The 18,769-nt window shown below is 38.6% G+C and overlaps 1 protein-coding gene across 2 annotated transcripts in view; it reads left to right on the top strand.

The window, feature by feature from the left end:
• KDM3A (lysine demethylase 3A) overlaps positions 1–18,769 on the top strand; it is a 51,455-nt gene that overhangs the window by 12,486 nt on the left and 20,200 nt on the right. The window contains exons 5-11 of one of the 2 annotated variants that reach the window (XM_055240468.1): positions 998–1,100; positions 2,332–2,456; positions 2,695–2,767; positions 2,870–2,958; positions 9,903–10,066; positions 12,211–12,722; positions 16,339–16,543. In XM_055240468.1, the coding sequence (XP_055096443.1) occupies positions 998–1,100; positions 2,332–2,456; positions 2,695–2,767; positions 2,870–2,958; positions 9,903–10,066; positions 12,211–12,722; positions 16,339–16,543 (1,271 nt within the window). The remainder of the gene's footprint in view (positions 1–997; positions 1,101–2,331; positions 2,457–2,694; positions 2,768–2,869; positions 2,959–9,902; positions 10,067–12,210; positions 12,723–16,338; positions 16,544–18,769) is intronic. The other variant, XM_063617556.1, reaches the window with a different exon arrangement.

Raw genomic sequence — 18,769 nt, forward strand, 5'->3', positions numbered from 1 at the left:
CTCTGACGCCTTAGGCTATTCATTCAGATTTTCTGTTTGTCCCCCCACCTCCCTTTTTGTAAAAAAGAATGCATTTGTAATACTAGTTAGGTTAAATGAATCTGTGTGAGATGAGTTGTTAAAAACAGCAGTTTCTTACCGGGAAGGGAGGTGAAGCTTGGTCAGCTTTAAGGGGCCGTAGAAAATAGGGTTTTGGCCTAGGTAACCAGGCCGAGATGTGGTTCAAGATTTTCCCTAAAATTGCCATCATGGGTGCATGCTTGCTCATCCCCAGAGTGGCCACTGGGCACAGCCATGAGTTTACTAATGGGAATATGGAAAAAAGGACTGCCCATTATCAGTGGACTTTGGTGGAAAGAGATATGTGTACCTCTGGAGTTAATCTTTACAATGTGTCAAAAGGTTTGGAGAACATTGATTAAGGAAACATTTTTCTGATTGATGAATAAACTAACTCTCAGTTATGGTCATCTACCCGTGCTAGTAGGTTACACAGTGTATTAATACAGTACATGCAGTATGTTACATAAAATAAAAAAAAACCCAGACAGTAATTGCAATGAATTGACCATATACATCTGTCTCTTGTGTGTCATATCGGTGTTTTTTGTCCGTTGGATTTGGATTATGATTTGCCCATCCCTCGTATTTAAGATACAGAGTGTTTTTTTCTTGGATTGACCAGCTGTTTGCTTACTTTTTTCCCATTGCCAATGTTAGTCATATTTAAAATTATGCTTTGAGCTCCTCTTAATATTTCTCATGCTTCTAGCTTGGGATGACTTTACTTCAGTCTGCCTTATAGCTGTGATCATTTGATGGTCTAGGACTTTTTGAGCCATCTGGTTTACTGGAATTGGAATGATTTGGGCTATCACATGGTTTGTTGACACTACTTTAACCCATTTGATTAACCAATTGAAATAGCCCACTGGAATTTAAATAACTCTTCTTATTAACTGTTACCCTTCACATGTAATGATCTTTCATTTTTCAGGATGTAAACAGTCTTCGACTTTCTCTTACGGATAATCAGATTGTCAGTAAAGAATTTCAAGCTTTGATTGTGAAGCATTTAGATGAAAGCCATCTTTTAAAAGGTATATGCATTATCTAGTGGTGATAGTTCACGAGTTGACCAATAATTAGCTTGTGAGAAACTAGGATTTAGCCTCTCATTCATTTGCTCATTGAAATTTCTTTTTTCTTTTTTTTTTTTTGAGACAGTCTTGTTCCTAGGCTGGAGTGCCAGTGGTGTTGTCTTGGCTCACTGCAACCTCTGCCTTCCAGGTAGCTAGGACTACAGGCATGCACCACCACACCCAGCTAGTTTTTGTATTTTTAGTAGAGACAAGGTTTCACTATTTCACCATGTTGGCCAGGCTGGTGTCAAACTCCTGGCGTTAAGTGATCTGCCTGCCAAGTGTGAGCCATCACGCCCGGCCATTTCTTTCTTTTAAAATTTAAAATTCAAAAAATGTGTGTGTTGCTAAAACCTCTGAAATTTGGAAAGTTCAGGGATTATATGAAACTAACAGTAAAGTAGGGCCAGGCACAGTGGCTCAAGCCTGTGATCCCAGCACTTTGGGACATCCAAAGTGGGAGGATTGCTTGAGCCTAGGATAGGAGTTCAGGACCAGCTTGGGCAACACAGGGAGACGCCAATCTCTACAAAACATTTTTAAAAAAATTAGCCCGGTGTGGTGGTACATGCCTGTAATTCCAGCTACTCAGGAGGCTGAGGCAGGAGGATCACTTGAACCCAGGAGGTCAAGGCTACAGTGATCCCTGATTACACTGCTACACTCCAACCTGGGTGACAGCAAGACCCTGTTTCAAAAAAAAAAAAAAAAGATATTTTTAAAGTTCAGCTGTATTTTGATGTGGAATTTGGTATGTTTGGAATATCAGCCATATAAAATGGATAAGGCATTAATTTGATACTCCTTACCTTCTCGTTTATGTTACTGAGTTTCTACAATCATACATTTTTTTTCTGTGTTTTTTACATTATCAGACATAGTATTTCTGTTGGGGTTCCTGAATTTGATTCCTCTAAAACTACACAGGACAGTGAGTGAGGTCTTGATGAATTGTCTAATACTACCTTGGTCCGATGAATTGTCTAATACTACCTTGGTCCGATAGAAAATAAAAAGTTTAAATTTTCTCCTACCTTTTCTGAAATGTCAGTCATCTTATGTTTGTAGTGATTCTTTTAAGGTTTACTTTTGCATTTTTTAAAAAAAGACTTAGGAAAAGATTGTCCTGGATGATGTTGCTATTGGGAGATAATGCAAATTGCTCTAAGATTTTATTTTATTTTTTAAGGTGACAAAAACTTAGTTGGTTCAGAAGTAAAAATTTATAGCTTGGACCCGTCTACTCAGTGGTTTTCAGCAACCGTTGTAAATGGAAACCCAGCATCAAAAACTCTTCAAGTCAACTGTGAGGAGGTAAAGACAACAATAACTCTTTGTAAGATAACTCGACAAAGCATGATAACTATACAAAGCGCTTATGATTTTCTAGGCACTAAATATCTTTATTATTTTATAGGCTAGAAATAATTACAGTTGTTTTAAAAAGAAATTATTCGTAAGAAACTCCTATTGTTATGTTAATGAACCTGATTTTCAGTATGTTCTTGAGCATTTTTTATTTTCCCGTATCTTTGTTTCATTTATTTTTAAGATTCCAGCACTGAAAATTGTTGATCCGTCACTGATTCATGTTGAAGTTGTACACGATAACCTTGTGACATGTGGTAAGATACGTTATTAAAATCTTTCTTCTCCTTCTTCCTTTTCTCCGTTCTCACGTTAAGAGAAACAGGGAAGCCAACTTAACCTATTTTTAAATATTTTAGGTAATTCTGCAAGAATTGGAGCTGTAAAACGCAAGTCTTCTGAGACTAACGGAACCCTGGTTTCCAAACAAGCAAAATCTTGCTCTGAGGTAACTTTTGTTTATGTCACTTGTGTAAAACTTTCCTTAACTCTAACATTGCACGGCTAGTTTTTATTTTTTATTATTTATTTAATTATTTTAATTTTTTTAGAGATAGGATCTCACTCTGTCACCCAGACTGGAGTGCAGTGGTGCAACCAGAGCTTACTGCAGCCTTGAACTCCTGCCTCCATAGTAGCTGGGACTACAGGCATGTGCCATGCATGACACCTGGCTAATTTTTGTGTTTTTTGTGGAGACAGGGTCTTGGTATGTTGACCAGACTGGTCTTGAATTCCTGGGCTCAAGTGATCCTCCCGCCTCAGCTTCCCAAACTGCTGAGATTACAGTCATGAGTGAGCTGCTGCCCCTGGCTGCATGGCAAATTTTTTTAGTGTTATATTGCTGTCTGCTGTTCTTTGCTAGTTCCAGATCTTGGCCATAATTTCTACACTGAAGGAGATGGAGATAATATAAGTTTATGGTTCACTATTTTGTGTAAAAAAGTTTCATTTTTTGGTATTTGCTGGAGATTCTCAATAGATTTGACAATTTCGCGATGTGGAAGTGTTCTTAAAGGTAAACTGAGTTGTGTGTGTCAATGCCTGGCATGAAAAGAGGGAAGGAGCCTTAGAATTCTGAGCAGTTTGGGTGTTGAAATAGGACCCTCACCTTCTCAATAATAAGGAATTTAATTGGTCATTTATGATTGGGTAAACAAATGTATTTCAAGGAAAGTGATTGGTTTGCCATTACTAATTTTTGTCCAGGAAAGTATAGGCTTTTGTGAATGTTACTGTGGGTTCAGGTACCAGATTTAATTCTGTTCTGAAATAGTTATCATTTGGACTAAGACTATTTCTCTTTTAGGTGAATTAAATCATTAGGACCTATTCCAATACAAATAACTTTTTGGCACCTTAGGAGTCCAAATGCACTTGTCACATGGATAGTTTCCTGTGTTATAATTATCAAAAACTCCTTTATAATGCTCTGCCCCAGGCTGGAGTTGAAAATTTAAAAACTGACCAAGGCCAGGAGAAACGGCATGGGGAGTGGGCCAGGTAGCCAATGAATAAATCTAGGTTTCTTGATTAAGGGCAGACTGGACTACAGCATCGACTAGAACCAAAGCTAGCACTGTGCCACACAAACACTTGAGTCTGTGTAGGTAGCTAGGATGGTTGATTGGCTTTCTGGAATCTTTGCCTGTATACAGGCAACAGGAACTTTGATACTTCACCAAAAGCTTTGTAAACCAGTGTCTGAAGCCTCTGTCCTCCTTTGAAGGGTATAGGCTTTGACCTCTTGAGTGGAGGCTCAGGTTGTTTAGGAAAGAATGAAGACTTAATTATGGAAATTAGTCTTACTACCTTTCGTTTTTGCCTTAAAGTTTACAAGGTAATTTCAAGTACATCCATTCAAGAAACCACAGTTACTGTATTAAGTACTCACTGTGTGGTGGATACTTGGTCCTGGAGATTGAAAGGTATCTGGAGTTCCTGTCTCAGATTCCATAGGATAGTGAGGGAGACAGACTTGCAAAGTGCTCCCGTAAGTGCAGGGAGAGTGCTCTGGGCAGGAGCTCTGCAGGTGCCTCAAGAAGCAGCCTGGGCAGAGCGAAGACAGGGAGGACTTGTCTTGTTTGGTGAAGGGCAAGTGTTTCATTGTGGTTGGGGTACAGGAGGCATGGAAAAGAGAAGCAGGGTCAGAGTTAGGAAGTTTGGGTTTAATGCTGCAGATGAAGAGGGGGTGTCTAGGGTGTTCATGGGTTTTATGTTCAGGAGATTGACTTAAGCTCTGTAGATGATGGATGAGGGAAGGACATGAGAACAGAAATGAGGGCACTGATTAGGTTAGTTGTATTGCACATCATAAATAGGCTTGAGGTGAGGCAGTAGCTAAGTGGGTGGAGAGCTATTTAGGAGACAGCAGTAGTTGGATTTGGTGGAAGACTAGGTGTTAGGACTGAAGAAGCACAGGAATCTAGCTAATGAAGTAGGTAGAACAAATGGAATGTCTACCTCAAAGAACATGACAGTTCTAGCTTAGGAAGCCCAAGTGACATGGTCAGGCAATTATTTATGATAGTATATAGTCTCCCAGTATAGAAAGGGGCTGAGCTGGTGAGGAATAGGGGTCCCTGGTCTAGAAGGGAACAGATAGTAAGGCTCTGGGTAATTAATGTGGCCAGGACTACACAGAGGATGTCAAGCTCAGAGACAATATTGTCAAGTAATCCATAGTATTAGAAGCTGAGAGATAAACAGGATATAATAATAATTTCTTTATGTCAGGTTTTAACATTAGAGAAATTGTTGGCAGTCTAGAGTTAGAAGTAGTAAATATCAGTTTGGAGAAGTTGGTTGTGTGTTGCCTGTCATGGGGAATGTGTCAGTGTAAATTGGGAGTATGATGAAAAGGAGAGCTGAGCTGTGAGACTTGCTGAGGATGAAGAGTTGGGAATAGGAATGACGTATCCTGTTGGATGGTGGAGCGGTCAATCTGGGGTGCAAGCAGAACTGAGGTCAGTGGGAACCTCCCTTGGGGGAAGGTGCCTTCAGAGTGTTGAGTGTGTCAGCAATGGGAAAGGTGTTTGAGCAAGTAAATTTCTAACCTTCAAGGAGGTACTTGTAAAATGTGGGCATATAGACATATATGATATGATCCTGTCTCCTTGACTCAAATTCTTGCAAGGCTGGAAGCATTACTTTTTTATTTTTCTCAGCATGTTGCCCATACTATGTGTGCTATTGAGCTGATTGTTGGGCACATTAGAAGGTATTAAAAAAATAAGCCTGCACTTTAGCCTGGAGATAAGTTTCTTAACTTCTGCATCTAAAATGATAAACTAAATTAAGTGTTTTAAAAATGTACATTGCAGCTCTTGAGCTCTATGCTAGTCATGTCATTCTAAAGGAAGTTGAAGGTGGATTTTTACCTGGGTTTCAGAAGTTTTTGAAAATATTTTTTTGATTATGAAGCTCATCTCATTTTGAAATTTTTGGTTAACCTAGAAAAGTAAAGAATAGAATCATCACTTGTAATCATACTTCTCAGAGACTCTCTGTTTACATTTTGAAATACTTCCCTTCTCTCTCTTTTCTTCCCCTGTATTTATCACAGAGACCTGATTTTTTTTGTTAGTTTTTTAAAACTAAAAACCATACTCTTGTAGCCTCCTTGATTCCCTTGCAATGTATTATAACTATTATTTCATATCGGTAAATATCTTTCGTTCTGGGTGATTTCTTGTAATCAGATGAGTTTTGGATACACTGGCCTGGCCTAGATTTCAAGAGGGCTGGAGAGATAAAGGGAGCAGTGGGGAAAGAAAGTTTTTGAAAATGTTTGAGTGAAAGGTGAGTACAGTAACGCACTCAGCACGATTCTCACTGTGTTTGCACTTCCCAGATGTGTTGGACTGGCACTTTTAGGGTGGTCTTTAGAAGACAGGCATTTGGGACTAGGTAGGCAAGACTCTTGACTGTCTTGATGAATACTTCTGGTTAAGATAAACCTGTTTGCCAGTGATACCTGGCTCCTTGAAGGTCTTCTCTGCCTAGCAGACTATTCCTCAGAGTTACGACGTTGCCTGGTTAGTTGGGAAAGAGTCTGCTGAGGAATGTGAGCCGGCAGTGTCCTTTTTAGAATTCTATCATACACTCAATTATATTATCTCCGTCTGCTGGCAGGGAGGAACTATTGCCATGACTGGTATAGAAGACCTTCAGGGAAAACTCTTCAGGTAAGAAGAAACTTTGACCCTTTGTTGAGTCAGAGGCTAGTGCAGAGGTGCACTCGTGAACAAGGGTTTGGGAATTGGAGTCCTGTTCCTGTTGAGCTAAACCTTAGGAAAGTTGTAGAAGGAAATACTTGAGTTTCTTAAAGGAAAAGCACGCTAAGTTGTGCTAATTCTAACACACGGTGACAGAATTGAGAAAATTTTCGCAATGTTTTTCTGCTTTAAGACAGCTCATCTCTAAAATTGATTTTAGAGCCAGGCACTATGGTAAAAGCACAGCCCTATAAAGTATACTTCATGGGAAGAAAGTGCTAGGAAGTGTTAGAGACTGAATTTCAAACCAAAGGCTAACACCAAAATCCAGTACTCTTCATCACTGTGCTGTTGCCACTGCTCTCCAAATCTCCTTGGTGTGGTGAATCACCCTCGTAAAAATAGCAGATTTCTCCTTTCTTCCCTCCTTCCCTCTGTTCCTCCATCCCTCCTTCCAACAAGTATTTATTGCATATTTAGTGTATGCTAGACTGATCTACAGTGGTGATCATCACTTCCTGTCACTTCAGGTAACTCATAAGACTTATTGATTTATAGCTATTTAGAAATGTTACGTGCTAACAGCATTCACCCATTCGTATGTTCATTCCACCAGTCTTATTTATCGAGCATCCACTGTATGTTTGGTTTTATGAGGTTATAACAGTGGACACAAGAGCAGGGCCTCTGCCCATAAAGAGTGTGTGTCCCATTGTGAGGAGACTGACAATAAATAAGTGAAAGGTACTTTCATGGTGTGATAAGGGCTATGAAAGGTATAAACAGAAAAATGATAAAGAGTAAGGGACGGCTTTTGGGATGCTACTTCAGAAAGAGTAATCAGAAATTCTGAGAGGGTGACATATTAACAGACTTGAGAGTGAACAGAGAGAACCAACCAGCCACTGAAAATGATGTAGCCAGAGAGATAACAAGTTCAAAGGCCCAGGCAAGAAAGGGCTTAGAACACTAGGAGATGAGAAAGGAAGCAAGTGTAGTCAGAGTACTGTGAGCAAGAGGGGCAGTGAAAGAGATGGGGCGGGGGGGAGGAGCAGGAGTGGGTAGGAGACTGGACCACATGGGATTCTTGTAGGCAGTGGACTGCCATGATTTTATTTGATTTATGTTTTATAGAGATTGCTCTGTGGTAGAAGCTATTTTGGGTAGGATGCAGAGGATTCAACAAGAATGGAAGGAAGGTTGGTTAGGAGATGTGTAGCTTAGGGGAAAGATGGTAGTAGTAGTGACATGGAAAGAAATGGGTAGATTCAATACATACTTTGCAAACAGAGGCAAGATTTATTGGTTTATTGATTACGTGTGGGAAATTAGATGGAGGGTTTTTTTAACTTGAGCGACTTGATTTTATACAGAGTAAAAATTTATGCTTAGGTTTATAATCCAAATTTCTTAAGTATGTTGCTCTTGGGAGAGTAAGGAAAGGTATTAGTGCATCAATTCTAAACATACTCAGAATAAGGAAGGTGACCAATATGAGGAAAGATAATTGGTAAAATTGAGCCTTGAATAAGCATTTCAAAATGATTTGGCATTAAACTTTGGGAGATTAACCTCAGATTAACAGGGAATTGTAAACTATTATAACCAAAAGGGACTTTAGGAATAAACTAATTTCCTCATTTAAAGGATTAGGAAACTCAAAAAACACCCAAAACCAACCATAACACCTTCTGGAGAACATTAAGGTACTATTTAACCAAAATTGAGTTGACTGAAATAGTGTAATATATGATCAGATAATTTAGTGCCTAAAAATAGCTGAAACTATGCCAAAACTTTGCCAGTGATTAAATTCTTATTTTTCAGATATGTCTGTTTAGTATATGCTAGCTAGTCTTTTTAAGGCTGTCAAGTAAATTTCTGAGAAAAGCATCCATGAGTAGAGTACATATAAATATATTCAAAATTATCAGGTTTTGAAAACCTGCTGGCCAGGCACAGTGGCTCATGCCTGTAATCCCAGCACTTTAGGAGGCCAAGGCAGGCAGATCACTTGAGGCCAAGAGTTGGACACCAGCCTTAACATAGCAAAATCCTGTCTCTACTAAAAATAGGAATAATTAGCCGAGCATGGTGGTGCATGCCTGTAATCCCAGCTACTCGGGAGGCTGAGCCATGAGAATTGCTAGAACCCTGGAGGCAGAGGTTGCAATGAACCAAGGTGGCACCACTGCACTCTAGCCTGGGTGATAATAGTGAGACTGTCTCAAAAACAAAAAACAAAACAGAAAACCTATTAGTGGAAGTTGTAATCAAACTTTAGAAGTTAATAACTAGAAGACGAAGAAACTTTGGAGATTCTTCAAGTTTAGATTTGGTGGTAAGGCAAGATGATTGAGAAAGGTATATGACTTAAAAATTTAAGCACATGTGAGGAGCCTGGTGAAATGGGTGAATTGGTTTCACCTGGTTCAGCCTTAGACTAGTTGTCTTGAGTTTCTCCTTTCTTTTTTTCATGGTGGGAAGTTTATTTTTGTGAATGGTATAAACTGTTAAGAAGTGGATTCAATACTTACATTTTTGTGAAGATAAAATTACCTGAAAAGGGAACGGGGACAGGTATCCCAACTTTGCCCACAGGCCTGTCATAACTTGATATTTTTTGCAGCTTGGGATGACTTTCGTGACTTGATGAGCCACATAAGAGCAAGAACTGTCCTCAACTTTTATTGCATTGCAAAGGCTTATCTGGGTACCAAATAGGCATCACTGCCTACAAGAGTCCTATGTGGTCTGGTCTCCTGCCAAACTATGCAGTAAGTGCGTGGTGGGCACTCAAGTCATGCCAAAGTGAATGCATGTGAAGCTGCCACCATTTAAAACTGTCACTTAAAAGTTCACCTCTGCATTGCGTTATTAAAGTAATTGCCACCTGACTGTTTTCCTGGCACAATGGTTCAGAGGTCTGAAAAAAGATAAGCTTGTGATCCTTTGTGGGAAGACATAAGTTTTGTGAAAAGCTGGAGTGATTTATTTACAGTCTTAAAGCCCTTAATTGTATAGTTTGTCACTTGTTTCACTTTCCTGTTTCTTTTTATTTGGCAATGGTATTATGCTTGTTTAGTATTAAGCAGATGATCTTAAATTTGATAGCATTTTATTATTTCCTAACTAGGGACTTCCTTTTAATATCTTTTGGTTTGGTATCTTCTAGGCCTCTCCCAGTATGTGTCCTGTGCAGTCTGTACCTACAACAGTTTTTAAGGAGATACTGCTTGGCTGTACTGCAGCAACTCCACCTAGTAAGGACCCAAGACAGCAAAGTACTCCCCAGGCTGCCAACTCTCCACCTAACCTTGGAGCAAAAATTCCTCAAGGGTGAGTAGTGATTTGTTAAAGATGTTTAATTATAATAATAAAAAATTATTTTAGTCATGTCTCATTGTTTTTATCCCTGGTTGTCCAGGGAGGTTTTTCATTAGAGTTTCCGAGAAAAGATGGATAGATGCTATTGAAGGTGAAAAGTATAGAAGGCACACAGAGCAACATGGAAAATGGTATAGAAGTGAAAGGGGGCATGAGAAAAGAGACTGTCTTGATACAGTGAGAAGGATCAATTGAAATAGTACAGACATTTGTAAAACAGGTGTCTTCTTTTAAGGAAAAGGGAACAGATTGGTTGTACATGGAAGACTGAGGTCAGTGGGAGTGTGAAGAAGCAGTGAGACATGGTTACAGTGAGAGATTCTCCGCAGCCTCGATATGAGTTGACCCAAGTATAGTTGAGAAATGTGGCAATAGAGAGGATTCTAAGAATAATAGAAATGAGGAAGCAATAGCTGTAGGTGGTAACTGTTACTAACTTGTAGAGGAAGAAAATGAGTACGAAATGTAAAGTTTCACTAGAAAGTTAAAGTAGGTACAAGGTTGACAGAGCAAGTAGTTTTAAGGGAAGGATCTCTTCTGGGAAGTGGTGGTGGCCTGCGTAGGCAGGCAGTTGATACAGACTTAAGATATAGGTCAGAGAGACTGTGGTATAGAAAAGTAGGTTTGGAAGGTGGGAGAGTGGCTGAGCACACTGGTTCACTGGGAAAAAGTAGTCAGTCTGGGATAGAGCTTGGAGGATGGCCATGTGGCAGTCAGACAGGAGGAGGAGCAGTCTTCAAAATAGAAAGGGAGGGAACATTAGGAAGTTCAGTGATATCCAAGGAAAGATTTTTCATCTGAGTGTTTAAATGAAAAATTCTTCTCCAGGGTGAAGTCCTTTGGTAGAGGCAGGAACAAAAAGGTATAATAGATAAAAAGGACTTTGCATTTTTCTGGAGAAAGAATTATAGGATGCTAAGAAACAAAAGTTCTTCAAGGCTATCCCTAGTAATATGTACAGGGAAAATACCAGATCATTCTGTGAATAACCAAGAAATCAATCAGCTATTCTATTTGCTATGTGTCCTGATCACTGAACAAACAAGAATGAAATTATTCCCTGTTAGGGCTGGTTACATGTTGCTCATAGCAGAAAAGGGTTTTGTGCTGCTGCCAGTTTGTTAGTTTTTTTTTTTTGGTTTTTGAAGTTTTTTAGAGACAGGATCTTGCTCTGTTGCCCAGGTGGGAGTGCAGTTGCAGTGGTACAGTCAAAGCTTACTGCAGCTTTGAACTCCTGAGTTCAATTGATCCTCTTGCCTCAGCCTCCCAAGTAACTGGGACTACAGGCACATGCCACCACACCAGGCTAATTTTTAATTTGTTTGTAGAGATGGGGGACTTGCTATTTTGCCCAGTCTGGTCATGAACTCCTGGCCTCAAGCAGTCCTCTCATCTTGGCCTCCCAGAATCCTGGGATTACAGGTGTGAGCCATTGCGCCTTGCCCATTGTTCGTTTTTAATTAGATTTTGTGTGAATATCTTTGAAGGGATTTCTAACATTTTTTATATACATACATATTTTAGAATTTTTATCTTGACACATTGACCTTTACTAGAGGTTCAATTTTTGACTCTTGGCAAGTAGCAAGAATGGAGTTTTATCTTTGAAATTCAAACATAATCTTCATTATAGAAGAAAGAGTTTTAGCAGAGATTTCTCTGAAATTTACAAAAAAAAAAAAAAACTTTCAGAATTGCCCCTACACAGACTTCTGATTTTGATACTTATAAACCACAGAGCTGCTTATCTGCTGAGTATATTGTTTGGTTTCATACAATATTTTGTTTTGAGGGAAAGCTAAGGTTCATTGTGCTGTGAGAAGTAGAACTAATGTATGAAGTTAAAGATTTCTGAGAACATGCATACATAATTTAGGGTTGCATTTTTCTGAGTGTTTATGATATTTCTGCAGAACCATTGACTGATAACTTTTAACTCTAGCTCACAGAAATCTATCCTAAATTCTGTAACATATAAGAAATTATCTTTTTTCTTTCATACTTATTACCTTAGGGAACCAAACAGTTTGTTTGGGGAAGATAATGGAGAGATAAAAAGAGGCCTGGATGCTAGCTTTCTATATTATATTTTTCAGATGTCATAAACAGAGTTTACCAGAGGAAATTTCTTCCTGTCTAAATACAAAGTCTGAAGCTCTGAGAGCAAAACCAGATGTCTGCAAAGCAGGGTTGCTCTCAAAGTCCTCTCAGATTGGAACTGGAGACTTGAAAATTCTGAGTGAGCCAAAAGGCAGCTGTACTCAGCCTAAGACAAACACTGATCAGGAAAACAGATTGGAGTCTGTTCCACAAGCATTGACTGGCCTTCCGAAGGAGTGCTTACCTACAAAGGCTTCTTCTAAGGCGGAATTGGAAATGGCCAATCCTCCTGAACTGCAGAAGCACCTAGAAAATGCACCTTCCCCATCGGATGTTTCAAATGCACCAGAAGTGAAAGCAGGTGTCAATAGTGATAGCCCTAATAACTGTTCAGGAAAAAAGGTAGAACCTTCAGCTTTAGCTTGCCGATCACAGAATTTAAAGGAATCTTCAGTAAAAGTAGATAATGAAAGCTGTTGTACAAGAAGCAACAATAAAATCCAGAATGGTGAGTGTTTCTCAATGTCTTTATTGGTAGAAGGTAAGAAATGGTAATATCTCTCTCTTATCCTATGAGAAACTATGCGAAAATGACTTTGTAGAAATAGTTTATACAGTCAGAAAAGTTGAAAGAAGGTATAATTCCCAAATCTCAGAAACGATTACTGTTAATACTTTGGTGTACCTGGTTTCATGTATATAGAAATACAGATAAACTGTATTACACAAATGGGTTCATGCCAACAATTTTACCCTGTGAATTAGTGTAGGTGTCTATTAGTATTTTAAAGCAAGGATTCCATTATGTTCATTTACCATAGGATTTAACTGGTTCCTATTAGGTGGGTAATTAGATGGTTCCCAATTTTTAGGTTAAGAAAATTTTGAAACAAAATCTAAAGTAATCTGGTGATTACTTTATTTCAGCTTGTCACCGATCTTTCTGTAACATCCAGGTTGGAGTAGAAGAGGTGATCTGTGACAGGTAGCTGAGATTTGAAATTTTAGAAAAGATGCAGAACTGTATCATTACTGGAAAAAGGACTTGGGTTAAAGATGTTAAGGATAGGGCTGAAATACCAGGAAGAGTCTCTTTGCTTAAGGGGAGGTCCTGCTGCACCCACAATTTATTAAACTACTCTTCTTATGGGGAAAATGGTACGTTGTACTTGATGCTACTTATATGAAGTTTGAGGATGCATTATAATGGTGGTAGTTATCAGAAGCTCTGTTACTAGAGTTAGAAGAACAAAATGGTTTCAGCATGTCAGAAGGGTTAGAGCTATTAGAATTTAAAGATGCCTTTTGATCACTGTTAGCTATGTGGGAAATTGGTATGGATTTTGTTAATCTTTTAGGCTGGGCATAGTAGCTAACACTTGTAATCCTAATACTTTGAGAGGCCACTGTGGGAGGATTGCTTCAGACCAGGAGTTTGAGACCAGCCTGGGCAACATAGACCCCATCTCCACAAAAAATTTTTTTAAAAATCAGCCGGGCATGGTGGTGCACACCTGTTATTCCTAGCTACTGGGGAAGCTGAGGCAGGGGGGTTGCTTGACCCCAGGAGTTGGAGGCTGCAGTGAGTTATGATTGTACCACTGTACTCTAGCCTGGGTGACAGAGTGAGAGCTTGGCTCCAAAAACAAACAAATGAAAACAACCTACGAAAACTATTTATTTGGATCAGTAAAAATGAATATATCTACACTACCTTTTTAACTGCAGGCCTCTGTGAAATTAGAGGGCAAGATGGCTGGATTTGACTTGCAAATCTTTTTAGTATAGCATTGGAAGAGTAGAAAGAACTTTCTTTACCTAGCAATACTTCTAACCTAGCTTCTTCATTGAGGTTTAAGTTAATATAGCTGTTAATTTGCATAAAATTAATTGCATAAGATTATCCTGTTCTCAGAAATTATGTAACACTCAAAAGAAAGTACATATTCATAACCGTATCCTTGTTCTATTTATTCTTTTTGAATCATGAGCTCTCACACTCAGCTAGTTTTTGAAGCAAATTACTTTAATATTATGTGAAGAAACAGTAAAGATTCTAGTGCAATAAGCACGTGATAGATACACAAGTGAGTTACGGAGTACAGCTTTGTCTCATTTAATATATTATGCAGCTATTCCCCATCTAATGGATTTTAAAAGAAGTGAAAAACCTACTTACATCCTGGACTAGCACATCCTGCTATCTACTGTGACTTTTTTTTTGGTTGAGGTGTGAGAGTGTGATCAGAAGCCTACTGGGACTTCTGAGCTGTGTCCACTAGTACTGCATGTAGTACAGAAGGCTTGGAAAACTTTCTGCTCCTTTCTTCCACTTTGGGTCTAGAAAACAAAAGCAAACTGGAGTCGGGCCGGGCGCGGTGGCTCACGCTTGTAATCCCAGCACTTTGGGAGGCCGAGGCGGGCGGATCACGAGGTCAGGAGATCGAGACCATAGTGAAACCCCGTCTCTACTAAAAATACAAAAAAATTAGCCGGGCGTGGTGGCGGGTGCCTGTAGTCCCAGCTACTCGGAGAGGCTGAGGCAGGAGAATGGCGTGAACCCGGGAGGCAGAGCTTGCAGTGAGCCGAGATCGGGCCACTGCACTCCAGCCTGGGTGACAGAGCAAGACTCCGTCTCAAAAAAAAAAAAAAAAAAAGCAAACTGGAGTCAAAACAGCTGCCTTTTTTTTCTGTTCAGCTAGATACATGGCTCCTCAGAAGTGGGCATTGCATTTTTCTCTTGACTTGGCTTTGAATTCAGAGAATCACTGATGGTAGCACCTGTTGCTCTCCTCAGTAAAGAGCTAGATTTAGACAGCTCAACTTTCTTGTTTCTAGATCTTTCCTCTTGTGAGCCAGGATAGAACAGATAAGATAACCTTCTTGCCTGTGATCTGTGGAAGCCTGGCTCAACTCAAAGGATGATGTCTTTCAGTATCTGAGTAATTAAAATTACATCCTTGAACTACTAATCTCTTTATTTTCTCTCCTTTCTTACTTTACCTTCTCTTTCACTGTAACTAAGTAGGAGTGTTTAAGGGATCAAGGACTGACAGCATCATGTAGAAATTTACATGTGGTCTAGTCTTGCTTTAAAAGAGAGGTAAGATTAGATCACCTCTAAGGTAATTATTGAAGATGTTTACTTTATTTAAAACCTTCTTTGGTTTGGGATCTTCCAATGTTCTCCAAGACTGATCTCTCCCACCCATCTCTCAGCTAGTTCCCCAGAAGCTGTTGGTTTTTGACTTTCGTTTGTTTGCCTAAAAACCCACTTCCCTCTTCTCAGCTCTCTTGGACCCTAAGAAAAGGTCTTTTCTGTTTTCTATGAAATATTCCTTAAGGCTCTTGACATACAAATGGATTCCTTACTTTGTTATTTTGTCTGACACGGTGATTGCTCTTTCCTGATACATGTCTACCTTTTCTTTAGAAACCATGTTAAGATTTCAAATTCTCCGGCCCATTACAAGTTAAAACATAAAATCTGCATTTACTTAGAATGATAATCCTGTCTGTAGCCAGTGCTCTTAATCCTGCATGGACCACATGTGTGAAAGAAGTGGAAGACATGTCAGGAGTCAAGTGACAGGCATTTAGAAGATGCTCTAACTCCATAGACCCAGGGGCTACGTAGGAAAGCGATTTGTTTATTGTTATTTTTAGAATGGTTAGCTTTTGCATTGTACTTTTAAAAACACACCTTAAACCAGTCTTTTTTGAATTTGGAAAGTGACAGAATGGATGTCCACTAAGTCAGGCCTCTGCGGAGGTGAACCTCGAGAGTTTGAATTAAATATCTGATTTGAAAATGTCCTAAAATGTAGGGTTGTGAATAGAAGTATACATTAACTTTGAATTGTGAGTCTGGCTGTTTAATTTGGGGTTTTATGTTGCCAAATGGATTCAGCAAATAAGAATTGTTTTATAAAGAGAGTAAAACTTTTCTAGTTATTCTAATAGTTGTCTTCTGTTGAGCCATTTTTAGAAATTACAGTTGAACCAGGAATTGAGAAGGGAATTCTCTTTAAGGGAATATTGGGTTTTTGAATAGAATTCAGTCACATATGAATGTGATTTTTAAAAATTTGAGGTCTTGTCTCCTTAATCTTTTGTTTTCCTAGCCCCATCCAGGAAGTCGGTTTTGACAGACCCAGCTAAACTCAAAAAGCTGCAACAGAGTGGTGAGGCCTTTGTACAGGATGATTCTTGTGTGAACATCGTGGCACAGTTGCCGAAGTGCCGAGAGTGTCGCTTGGACAGTCTCCGCAAGGATAAGGAGCAACAGAAGGACTCACCTGTGTTTTGCCGCTTCTTTCACTTCAGGAGGTGAGGCATTTTGGGAAAAGTTCAGATAATCTGGGCATACTTGTTATGCCAGATCATCTGGCATACTTCTGTTACTCTTTTATCAACAGTAAATCTAGAAGTAAAAAGGTGGTAGATATTGCATTTATAATCTCTAGGTTGGAGAATCTGGATCTTATTGCATGTTACTTTTCATTCTTATTTTTGATTTTTTTTAAAGTAACAAAGCTTAAATATATAAACTTCTATTTCAAAAAGTGACAGTCATTACAGGAAAATGTTGAAGGTTCTGAAAAACCACTACAAATAACTACTGTTAACTTTTCAGTGCATTGTATGATCATAAAATGTATACCTAGTTAGTATCTTGCACACCCTGTTTTGAATCTTACTTTCCCATTACATAGTAGGAACCTCTTGATCATAACCTTTTTCTTCAAATACTTTTGAATTTCTGTGTAAGAGCACATTATAGTAATGTTTGATAATTTATTTCACCAATTCCCTTGTTGGTATTAAGATTATTTTGTATTTTTTGTGACTGGAAATAATGCAGAAATGATCTTCTTGTCCATGTCCCTGATTATTTGCTTTGGGAGGATTACTAGAAGTGGCATTTCTGGGTCAGAAGCTGTGTGTGTTTTAAGGCTTTGATACACCTGTTCTGCCAAGTTATCCTCCAGGAAGGTTGCACCTGTGTCCTTGACCACTGCAGGGTTTGAGCGTGCTCCCATGGTCTCTGTACCATTGCCAGCAGGGAGAGACATGTCTTTTTAAAAAATCTTTTCCAATTTTATAGGCAAAATTTTCATATATATATATATATATATATATGTGTCTGTGTGTGTATATATATATATTCAAAATCATTTTCTTTAAATTCTTCTATCCTGAGTGAAGAAAAAAGCAGCTCTTTTTTGTTCATATAGAAATGAACAGTGTTGGTATAGTTGAACTTGAGATATAATTCACTTTCTCAGAAATCTAGGTACTTAAAGGTTGGACTAACTCTAATCATAAACAGAAGTGTTGATTTCAATTTCTTCCTATTCTCCTCCTTCCTTTTCATTTTATCTAAGTTAAAAGTTTGCTGATGAGCTGAATTAAATGCACAGGGAATTTAGATCATTATACCTGTGCTTGTAACATTCAGATTCAGGCTTATTTAACGAAGTAAGAGTTTTTTAGGTACTAGTTTGCCCCATTCATCCATTTGTAAATTGCAAAAGCACGTCATAAAGCATGTGGGTAGCATTTAGAGCTGTAATACTGTTAACGTATGTTAACATATGCATATATTAATATATTCTGAATAACGCCTGGCCCAGAATAAGCTGTCAGTAGAGGGTAACTCTGTTTCCCTTCCTCTCGAGAATTTTCTTCTTAAACAGTGTGTTACAATGCATATTCATTTGTATGTGTATGTATTTTGAAGATACTGAAATGGTTATGCGTTGTACAGGTCTTTGTGTTTCTATTCACTTGATTGCATGTTGTTATGGCTCCTCTGCTATGAGAAGTATAACTAGATTGGATGAGAGAGTGGTTTAAGTTGCAAAGGCATTTTAGGGAAGGGATAATTTTTTTTTCTTTTGTTCTTTGTAATATGATTAGAGCTTTTTTTTTTTAACCTACTGTATTTTTGTAACAGTCTAGAAGTCATTGACTTTATTACTTAGTTGTTTTTTTCATTTTTGACATCTTTAAAGGGGAAAGTACCTTTGCCTAATGCTGCATAGTAGAAGCCAGTGTAGTAGAAACTAGAAAAAACTCATATCTTGGTAAAAGAATATCATAATTTAACTTTTTTCCTGATGTTTAGAGTGAAGATTGAGGCTGTCATTAGCCTCCTCATCAAGTTTGTATCTCATTAAACTCTTCTGCAAATAAAATAGGAGTAGGGGTAGGGTCTCAGTGGTAAGGCTCAGCGGCTAGGTCCTATTGCCATTACCTCCCACTTTGAAATGCTTTCAAATTTATTTTTTTGTGTTATGACTATCTCTAATTTGGACCGTCTTAAAAAATAAAAACTTGGATCTCTCATTTGGACTGCTTGAAATAATTTGCATATGTTAGGTAACAGTGTCTTGTCCTTCCAGTTTATTCTACACTCTTTTGGACAAATGGTTTTTCTAAAACACAACTTTGAATGTGTCTCACATGATGACTTTTGATAGCTGCCCAGTGCCTAGCAAAGTCAAGGTCCCCAGTGAAATACTGAAGGCTTTCAGCAATTGACCCCAACTT

This window comes from Symphalangus syndactylus, chromosome 14, assembly GCF_028878055.3.
Source record: "Symphalangus syndactylus isolate Jambi chromosome 14, NHGRI_mSymSyn1-v2.1_pri, whole genome shotgun sequence".
Lineage (NCBI taxonomy): Eukaryota > Metazoa > Chordata > Mammalia > Primates > Hylobatidae > Symphalangus > Symphalangus syndactylus.